Source organism: Vanessa atalanta, chromosome 15, assembly GCF_905147765.1.
Source record: "Vanessa atalanta chromosome 15, ilVanAtal1.2, whole genome shotgun sequence".
Taxonomy (NCBI): domain Eukaryota; kingdom Metazoa; phylum Arthropoda; class Insecta; order Lepidoptera; family Nymphalidae; genus Vanessa; species Vanessa atalanta.
The window spans coordinates 6,016,617-6,026,663 of record NC_061885.1 but is presented as its reverse complement, the minus strand read 5'-3'; the positions used below and the strand labels follow the sequence as shown (position 1 = coordinate 6,026,663).

Sequence of the window (10,047 nt, the reverse complement as noted above, 5' to 3'; positions counted from 1 at the left end):
GACAAAATCAATCAGCTTAAATAAACTTTAATCATAAATAATATAATCTTTAATCAAAAATAAACTTTAATCAAGTAGTAGGCTTTTACGAACAGTTGGGAATCGACATTTTACAGAACTATATTCAGTAAGGCTACCACCGGCTGACAATGTGAGGAGAATCCTCGAAGAAGAAGTATACAGAATACTCAGTGGTTACTCTTTTCCAATATATTTTAAGATACATCATGTTAATTAAATACAATTATAAATTTAATATATCCTGCCTGGAAGTAACAAGTATTAGCTCCACACTTTTTATCATCTATATAATCTTGTGTTTAATAATATATTTTATTTATTAACGTTTTTTAACAAATAATTTAAATGCATGAATCGGCAAATTTTATAAATTATAGAAACGAATACGTTGCCTAAATAATTAAATAGTATTGATTTTTTTCACTCAACAAACGTTTCGTAGGTAACCATAAATGAAAAGGCTTGAAGTATTAATACTTCGTCAGAACTAAACTTTTAAATTTATACGTAATATATTTTTAAAGTATGAAAACCGCTATTCTTTTATGAATCGAAATAAATCCGGGGGCGAATGACTCCCAAAACACTCCCCTGCTGCTATTGTCAAATATATAGTTACCGCCTTATCAGAGATGGCAAGTTAATGCTAATTAATAATCAAGTATTTTTTCTCTTCATATTTAAGTAATTTATTATAAACAGTATTCATTCAAATTTTCTTCGATTAAGTGTTAGAAACAAAGGCCATTCTTGCCGGTAGAGCTAGCCCATCTTGGTAAGACTCATTCATCATATATTAGAATATATGGTGATAATACTAAGGCGGTCTACCACCTTACAGAAAAAGTTATTATATTAAAAAGTTAATATGGAATGGTAAATATTTCTTATAGCGTCAATGTCTATGGTTGTTGGTGATCATTTACGTAAGATTAAAGACTTATTTATGTTACGACCTTATTATTTTGAAAGAAATTAATTTAGAGTTTATAATTTATTGTCTTCTTCTCAGTCTTGTGTGTCTTACGCTAAAATTTTAATTATTGTATACAGTTTGCGAAAAAATATGAATTATTCTTGTTTGAAGTTGTAATTAAAGCTCCAAATGAATAATTGAACAAACCTTTAATAAACACAATATTTATATGATCTAATACTCGTTTTATTTTATTTTAATGACATAAATATTATTAATGTCTTTTAATTTTTATATTGAAATATTTAAAATACATTTAATCTATTTTAATTTAATTATAAATAATTATTACTTAATATATTCAGAGTAAATTAATTCTTTGAGAATAAGTGAGCACATTCTGCACACGCTGCATCTATATTGGGGTACTTGAATTGAAAACCATATTCTAATGTTCTTTTGGGGGTAACATGTTGGCCCTTAGTTAACATCATCGCTCTTTCCTTGTGTAGAAGAATATTAAGTACAAATTCCGGGACTGTAAAGAACGCTGGCCGCGATAGTGCTTTAGCAAATGCCTGAAAAAAATAAAAATAAGTAAAATCACAGCCTGTAAATATCTCTCTGCTGAGGCTCTACTTTTGAGGAGCTTTGTCCGTGCAGCTGCTGCTCCATCATAGATTAGTGAAAACTTTCATATATGTATTTTACTTTCATCCAACAGATGCAGGTTTTTTTTAATGATTTTTCCTTCACAGCTGAGCACAAGATGAATAAAAACAAATTAAGCACATAAAGTTTCAGAGCTTCTTGCCTGGGTTTGAACCTGCGATATTTCAGTTTACCTGCACAAATTTACTTGTTCGTGCTTATTGCACACTAGCGACCCGCCCCGGCTTCGCACGGGTTCAATGGTGATACTAAATATACTACAGAATGTCTTACAACGTTCAAAGTTTGAGACATTAGACAAAACAAACCTATATAATATCTTCGAAAACATTAATTTAAATTACATGGTATGAAGGGCCATATTGATCTATATTAAATGCACAATATATTTCAGGTACTTAATTGGATAAGAATTAATGCTTTATTGCTTAAAATCGCTTCGAAAATACGCCATTATTTCTAGTATCCCCAAGAGATAGACATATACTATTTGCGGATTTTTTTGAAGAACTTTTCAAGGTTTACAATACTGTTGTACATTATTTTGATCTATCTCGTAGAATTCAGCCAGCGTTTGCAATGTATATTATTTACGACATCACTTTAGAAACCTCTAAAATAATCAGTGTTTCTCTACTATATTGTGCATGTATTATACATATAAACCTTCCTCTTGAGTCAATCTATCTATTAACAAAACCGCATCAAATCCGTTGTGTAATTTTAAAGATCTTAGCATACACTGGGACAGACAGTGGTAAGCGACTTTGTTTTATGCTATTTAGTGATTTAATAGTCCTTATAAATGAAAAAAAAAATTAAACTTGATTTAATAAAAACAGTAAATATATATGCCATTAAGGACTATTTGTAAATACTATACTTTTGGGAAGTATTTTTTTAAATTCCATCATTATATAAAAAATGTGATTACCTTTGTAAAATCTACATTAGTAATAACTTGAGGAGCAACACCATTTAATATGCCTTTAACTTCTTGATTTTCTATTGAAAATTGAATTAGTCTGGTTAAATCCTCTATATGAATCCAAGGTAGGAATTGTTTACCAGACGCAATTGGGCCACCAAGGCCAAAAAAAAATGGCAGTATCATATTCTTAATCATACCACCTTCGCGACCTAACACCACTCCAGATCTGATAATTACCTGAAAATAAAAAGCAAATGCTTATATGTGATTTATATGACACTACTGGTATAATATATCTACAATACTATTCTATTAAATTGTTATCTGCATTAATTCATTAGTTGTCATTATTTTTGTGTTAATTTATGATGGTTGACTTATGTAGTTGATTAATGTATTAAAATTTATTTACATCTACCAGGAAAAGGTCTAACAGGTACATGAGTACAATCCAGATGGATTTAGATAAATGACAGTCAAGTAGATGTAAAAATGTTCTCAATATAATAATAATATTTTTATCTGTCATTTCAGTTATAAAACTGACAGGTATTACATTGAATGAGGTAACAAAACTTTAAGTAATTACACTTACAAGTCGGACAGGTGGATCTACATAAGCAGCTTTCTCCCATTCAACAAGGAGTTTTGAAAAGAAATCATTGCCTGTTGAAGGACTAGACTCATCATATTTATTAGTTTCAGATGGCTCATAGGCACCAACACCAGTTACCAAAACAAACACTTTGGGTTTATTTTTGCTTTTGTTTATTGCTGTGGCTAATGCTCTTGTTGTAAATACCCGTGAGTTCAGAACATTTTGTTTGAATCTGAAAGTGTAGACAATATCATTATTAATACAAAAAAAATATTTACAATTAATCATAATCAAAAAAACACTGACCCTGGAGTCCATATTTTTGTAAAATCCATGAATTGCTGGCCAGCCAGATTGACTACAGCACAAGTATTTGATGGCAATCCAGATGCCTCTAATGATGTCCAAGATATATTATTGGCAGCAGGCATTCTGGATATATTGACAACATTGTAGTCACTGGCCCTTAAAAGTTTATTTGTACGAGTTCCCACAAATCCTGTACCACCACCTACAAAATTAAGGACGTTATAAACAAGTATTAGCATTTTTCTTATATTTAACTAGAACTATGGAATCATTTTGCTCGAAATTGGTAATTGTAAATTAAAAAAACTGAATGTCTACAGGATTAAATATTATATGTGAATATAATAGTATTAGATTTCAAATGTCTGTCATTAATTTTTATTTAATATGTTTTTATTTTTTTTTAATGCATTGTCCATTGATTAGGTTTGATATTCTCTGATATAATGCAAGGAAGCTACATTTCATTAGTTATTTTTAGTTTACTAGTCTGTCATTTATTACTATTTTAAGCATTTTATGCAGTTATTAACTCACCAATTAAAACTTTTTTCGCTGCCATTCTTTAAACGAGTTATGTAACTTTTAGCCGTATTAGCCGTATTTTGATTTAGATACAAAATCTAGTTAACATTGAAGCAGGTTTAGATATATAACCTTTATTTTAACTTATTATCTAAAGCATACTTTACGATTTAAATTATTACAAAAGTTTTCATGAACACGATTGTTTATAGTGAAACAGCTGATATTTTCTCTGACAAAATAACAAAAACAGTTAAGTAGACAATTGACATGACTATACTGTCACTTGACACTTCATTTAGGTCATTGGTATTTCTTATCCAAACCAAGTTCAATTAAATTGGCGCAGGGAGATCAATTTTGTTTTGTTAAGATATTTCAACTATTAGCGCACTTTTAGAAAAATTTGAAGGGTATTTGAAATTACTTCTTTTTTCAATTTTTGGGGGAAGATAACGGAGATAAGAAGAATTTATCACAAAAAAGAGGGGTAAGAAAAAAAATAAAGAAAGTTTCAGTTTTTTTTATATCAATAAGTGATGACTGGGTATTCGGTTATAATTTGTAAATTTCCACTAAGTATTACAGTAGTGTGTGTGTGTGGTAACAGTTTCCAACCTAGTAGTTAAATAACAACTTAACCCATTTCACCAAATAATAAAAAAATAAAAAACCCGACATTTTATATTCCTTTAAATTGATTATTCGTTAATTCTTCGTCTTACCCTTTATTTCAACTAAAGTATTTATTTATTTTTGCAATATAAAAAAAGACAAAAAACGAACAGATTTTTTTTTATCACAAAAAAGAACAGCCGAAATGGAAAATTTTATAAAAATAATAATTACGAAGAGAACGAGAATAACAGCCATAAATTAAAGATAAATTGACAACTCCAAAGTAAATGTTATGTCAAAAATGACAATGTTGATAAATAAACAAAACTATATTAACAAACTCAGTAGTGGTATTTTGATTTTATAATAAACGTGCATTTGTAAATGAATAATTATGTAGAATAATACACACAATATATAAAAATAGAAAGTAAGATATAGCAAGTGTTAGGAAATTACTTACAATAACAATTATAATTATATTATACAGGGTATCATTTTATTTTTAAAAACGATTATAATTAACACACTTAAAGGATCTTTGGTTTATCAAAATAATTTGGTACAATACTGCTCATCATGATACCTTTATATGTTAATGATGGTGTTGCATATGTTTGGAATTCAAAAGGTATTTTTATTAAATAAGTTACAATTTTTTAAACAATAAAAGTAATTTACTTAAATATTTTCTTTATATTTATATGAGAGCCGAGATGGCCCAGTGGTTAGAACGCGTCCATCTTAACCGATAATTTCGGGTTCCAACCCAGACAGGCACCACAGAATTTTCATGTGCTTAATTTGTGTTTATAATGCATCTCGTGCTCGGCGGTGAAGGAAAACATCGTGAGGAAACCTGCATGTGTCTAATTTCAACGAAATTCAACCTCATGTGTATTCCGCCAACCCGCATTGGAGCAGCGTGGTGGAATATGCTCCAAACTTTCTCCTCAAAGGGAGAGGAGGCCTTTATCCCAGCAGTGGGACATGTGGGGCTGCTAATGTAAAAAAAAAAAATCTTTATGCTTAGTACAAATATAAAATGTATAAAAGGTTGATTGTTTTTTATTACTTAAAAAAGTATGAATGATCTTACAAGGTTTTTTACATGCTTTTTAGACTGGCATACTCTTCGGTCAACTCACAGGATATGTGGTGCATTGATTGGTACCATTGTTTCATATCCTCGTCAAAATGAATTTCAAGGTAAGTGGTTGTGTTTGATATAATAATTTTAAACATATCATACATAAAATAATAATTTTAATACATACATGAATTAATAGTTTTAATTCCTGATTTTAGTATGATTCCTTATCCAATACAATGTTTCTAACTAGGTTTTGGAGGATATGGGTAGTGTTATTATTTTTATTATTGTGATTTAAAAAATATATACACAAATTATCAATAATACCCTTCATATAAATAAATAGCGAAGATCAGTTACAAAATACCTTCAATAAAATATATATTGCAATCATAATCATGGTAATATTGATTTATATTACAGGGTTACCAATGGCTTTAATGTCTGAGGAAGCAGCATTACTAGTTGAAAAAGGATTATGTGAGTTGATTGAACTGCCTAATATAAAAGAAGAACTATCAGAAGAAAAGAAACAAAAAATACAAGAAATGGATCAAAAGTATGGAATAAGTATTTATTAATTAACTTTATATTCTTTAATCAATTCAAGGAGCTGTTTATTTTGCATTGTGGTTTTAAACAATTAATTATAAAGATAAATATGTCTTAATAATAAACAATAATTTATAATTATAATTATAGAATAATAGATGAGCAATCAGAGGCATTGCAGAAAAAGAAGATAGAACAATTGTCACAAAAGATTGACATAATTGTTGCAGGAAAGAAGAAGAAAATGATGTCTAAAGGAATATTTGGTAAGAACACAGTTAATATTAACAATATGTATGTGTAATATACACATTTAAAATGAGTTATATAACTTTGTAATAATAAATTGTGTTGCAGATATAAATATTGATAAAGACACATTATTGCAAGAAGAAATAAATAAATTATCCAAAGCAACTCCTGCTAATATATTAATTCATCTGCCTACAGAACATTTTATAAATACAGGTAATTTGTGAAACATATCGAAAATATTTCAAACACAATTTTTAGTGCTGGAAAATGTTCCATTTTGTAATTGTAAGAAGTATAAGTCATGGTCAGTTAAACCATGAATATGCCGCTAAGCATGGGGTCCAAGATGTTATGCCCCTTGCCCCAGTTCATAAGACATTGGTTAACACATCAATTGATTGATGGTATCTACATAGTCAGGCCATAATAATATTATAGAACAATGAATAAATTTGCCTTTTGTACCATCTCAATATTTACGTGATTTGGATTTCGATATTTCGGCTATTGAATTTTTATTATGGTCTTTACTGTTGGATGAATTATATCTGCAATTTTAGGCATATAATGTTATTAAGCCTCTTAACAGCTTTTTAACAATTTTATTATTCAATGTTTTTTTAGAGAACATTAAATTGGAAATAGATGTTTTGAGACCCTGTATAATGTTTGGAGATGGAGCAATACGCTATACTATTTTCAAGGATTTATGGGAAAGAGGTTACTATATAACAAGTGGTTCAAAATTTGGTGCTGACTTTCTTGTATACCAAGGTATATTTTTATGAGTTTAACGTTTTTTGTTATTACCTATATAAGTGTATATTATTGATAATGTGTATTATTGGTAATCTTCTGTTAAATTTTAATTTGTGCTTAAACATATGATTATAAAAGATTGATTAATAAAAACATAAGTATATATTTTTATCAAAATTTCAGGTGATCCAGTAAAATTTCATGCAATGTATATGTTGAAATGTGTAAGTAACATTGCACAATGTTTTCGACCAGCAAACATAGTGACATTTGGAAGATTATCTGTGGCAGTCAATAAACTCGCACTGTATGGTTTTTGCAACAATTATGGAAAAATTGAATATCAAACAATACAATGGCATGATACTTTGAATGGATGACTTTGTTAACTTATGATAGGACAGTTACCACTTTTGTACCAGTTTCCTTTGAATTAAAAGTTTTTATTTTGCTTAATATGGTTTTGATTATTTTTTTATTACAATGTAGAATTTACTAATTTATTTTTTCTTTAAATTTATTAACATAAGAATTAATAACATTAAGTGCTTAAATATATACCAATATGAATTAAAAATAGTACTGCATAAATCTTGACTGCGTGGAATGGTGGCAAGAATTCCCCGTTGAATCGCAATTCGATCCTCTGGGCTAAAAACGAACCAGCCCTCCTGTCATCATCATCATGATTTGTACAGTAGATTTTTTAATTTTTATTTGTATATAATTAAGAACTTAACGTAAATAATTGATCTGTTAATAAATATTGTACTTTTTCTTAAGAGGGGTTACAGCTACAAAATGTCATTTAAGCACAGAGTATATAACTACTTGTCATTTGCCTTCGTCTCAATCATACATTGTCAAATGTCAAGAATTACTTGACATTTTAAATAACTCTTTTTTGCTTTTGAGAAATCAGATATATTTTCTCTAAGAAAAACTAATAAAGCTTAAATATTAATAAAATGGCTGATCCCGAATTAGATAAAATAAGACAGCAACGTTTAGCACAGCTACAGGCTCAACATGGGGTTAGTACCGCAATTGAGGTTATGCGCTTATTAAGTGTAGTAATGATACATTATTATTTTCTGTAATTGCGTATCTTTTTCATAAAATGGGGACCAACATTTATTTATAAACATTTATAAATTCTGTTTCGTTTAATAACTTCAAGAGTTACATTTCCAATTCCAAAATGTCATTTTGAAATTGTATACATATGATTTGTTTAATGACAATAATTTATACGTTAAGACAAATTAAATATTTTTGAGATTAATTACAAAACATGTTGACGACAAATTGTCATTTGAGATGATTTTTTTGTTTAGGGTGGAGATCCTAATCAAGCCAAGGCTCAAGAAGAACGAATGCAGGCAATGGAAGAAGCCAAACATTCAATTCTCGCCCAAGCTTTAAGTCAAGATGCTCGAGCAAGATGTAAGTATACCCTGATCAAAATATTATATTATCAAATGATCCTGTGTGTTCATAACAAGGTCCATCTCAGTACGATAAAAGTCTCTAAGTGAAAACAAATCAAAGATTTCTTAATAATATTAATTATAATTATAGCACTTCTTAGTGTATTTTTTATTATAAACATATTGAGTATGTAGCTTTTAATGGATAAGGAGATTTAAGTCCACTTGAAAAACATATTATTTTATAAAACTGTTGCTTAAGAATAAGTGTTACTAAAAAGAAAAAAAACTTCAATACTACTTTTCGCAATAAATTATTATAATGATTTTTCACTTTACAGTAAATATAATCAAGTTAAGTAAACCAGAAAAAGCTGCAATGGTGGAAAATATGATCTGTAGAATGGCACAAATGGGACAAGTCAATACAAAGATATCAGAGAAAGAACTGATCCAACTGCTAGAGTCTTTGAACCAACAGATGCCTAGATCAAATAGCACTGTAAAGTTTGATAGAAGACGAGCAGCACTGGATTCTGATGATGATGATTTGTAGTACTCAATGAACACAAAACATCATTACACTTGTCCAACCATACAAGAACTGAAATAGAAATACACTGATACTAATATGATGTGAGCAGTTACAGCTGATTGGACCTTTTTAAGAAGTGATACAAAAGCAATATTTAGACTATAAATTGCCTTTAATGTCAAACTGTTATTAAAAACATACTTAAGATTTGTGTTACGAGTGCCTTTCTTGAAAATGAAATAAACTGCAATTTGAATTTGACTTTCTTTAAATTTCCATTTTTATAGACTAGATTTATTACGAAAGCTGTATATTATTGTATTGTTTGCTTACTGAAATTTTATGTTAACGGTTTGACTTTTAAGGTATGTTGATGCAATAAATTCAAACTAAATTTATAACTTAATAAAAGACTTGTTATACTTATCATAAGTGTTATTTGCATGGCATTACTATGAAGTCAAAACTAAAATCAAATACTTATTCTAACAAAACTTCATCAAAATATTATGCTTTAATGTTTGAATTTTAATAATTATTATAGTTTAATTTTTTTTAACAGTTTAAATTAACTATACTTATATTAAAGGTAAAAAATTCGTAGAGTCAGATTAATCATAAATCTTAGTTTTTATAATCTTTAGTTATTTATAATATACATTATAACATACATTTTGATGTCAAACTAACATTAAATTATTTTTTGCTTTCTTAACTTAATATACTTTTTTTTTATAAAAATTAGCTTACATAGGCTTTATAAATAAACTTTATATAAAATATGGTTATTTTTATTTTACAAAATACAATCATTACAAGTTTTCATAGCTGAT

General features: G+C 28.3%; 3 protein-coding genes across 3 annotated transcripts; 2 read left to right on the top strand and 1 right to left on the bottom strand.

Moving 5' to 3' along the window:
• Positions 1-1,271: 1,271 nt before the first annotated feature.
• Positions 1,272-4,293, bottom strand: LOC125069172 (epimerase family protein SDR39U1). Its single transcript, XM_047678570.1, has 5 exons — positions 3,985-4,293; positions 3,445-3,649; positions 3,136-3,370; positions 2,544-2,777; positions 1,272-1,515 (listed from the first exon to the last, which is right to left on the bottom strand). Exons 1-5 carry the CDS (start codon positions 4,007-4,009, stop codon positions 1,309-1,311), a joined length of 906 nt encoding a protein of 301 aa, XP_047534526.1. The 5' UTR covers positions 4,010-4,293; the 3' UTR covers positions 1,272-1,308.
• Positions 4,294-4,918: 625 nt separating this feature from the next.
• On the top strand, positions 4,919-7,705 carry LOC125069173 (tRNA-splicing endonuclease subunit Sen34). Its single transcript, XM_047678571.1, has 7 exons — positions 4,919-5,221; positions 5,713-5,799; positions 6,107-6,242; positions 6,386-6,501; positions 6,593-6,703; positions 7,115-7,264; positions 7,433-7,705. The coding sequence occupies exons 1-7, from the start codon at positions 5,170-5,172 to the stop codon at positions 7,627-7,629; spliced, it is 849 nt and encodes a 282-aa protein (XP_047534527.1). The 5' UTR covers positions 4,919-5,169; the 3' UTR covers positions 7,630-7,705.
• Positions 7,706-8,104: 399 nt separating this feature from the next.
• LOC125069306 (programmed cell death protein 5) lies at positions 8,105-9,475 on the top strand. The gene is made up of 3 exons (XM_047678751.1): positions 8,105-8,283; positions 8,587-8,695; positions 9,021-9,475. The coding sequence occupies exons 1-3, from the start codon at positions 8,218-8,220 to the stop codon at positions 9,233-9,235; spliced, it is 390 nt and encodes a 129-aa protein (XP_047534707.1). The 5' UTR covers positions 8,105-8,217; the 3' UTR covers positions 9,236-9,475.
• The last annotated feature ends 572 nt before the right edge of the window (positions 9,476-10,047 follow it).

Excerpts from the sequence above, each read along its gene's own strand:
- LOC125069172 (XM_047678570.1), bottom strand. The coding sequence starts at position 4,009 with ATGGCAGCGAAAAAAGTTTTAATTG. Across the intron at positions 3,650-3,984 it reads AGCGAAAAAAGTTTTAATTG|GTGGTGGTACAGGATTTGTG; the intron begins GTGAGTTAATAA and ends TTAATTTTGTAG. Across the intron at positions 3,371-3,444 it reads ACAAAAATATGGACTCCAGG|ATTCAAACAAAATGTTCTGA; the intron begins GTCAGTGTTTTT and ends CTACACTTTCAG.
- LOC125069306 (XM_047678751.1), top strand. The coding sequence starts at position 8,218 with ATGGCTGATCCCGAATTAGATAAAATAAGACAGCAACGTTTAGCACAG. Across the intron at positions 8,284-8,586 it reads AGCTACAGGCTCAACATGGG|GGTGGAGATCCTAATCAAGC; the intron begins GTTAGTACCGCA and ends TTTTTTGTTTAG. Across the intron at positions 8,696-9,020 it reads TCAAGATGCTCGAGCAAGAT|TAAATATAATCAAGTTAAGT; the intron begins GTAAGTATACCC and ends TTCACTTTACAG.
- LOC125069173 (XM_047678571.1), top strand. The coding sequence starts at position 5,170 with ATGATACCTTTATATGTTAATGATGGTGTTGCATATGTTTGGAATTCA. Across the intron at positions 5,800-6,106 it reads TCGTCAAAATGAATTTCAAG|GGTTACCAATGGCTTTAATG; the intron begins GTAAGTGGTTGT and ends TTTATATTACAG. Across the intron at positions 6,502-6,592 it reads GATGTCTAAAGGAATATTTG|ATATAAATATTGATAAAGAC; the intron begins GTAAGAACACAG and ends ATTGTGTTGCAG.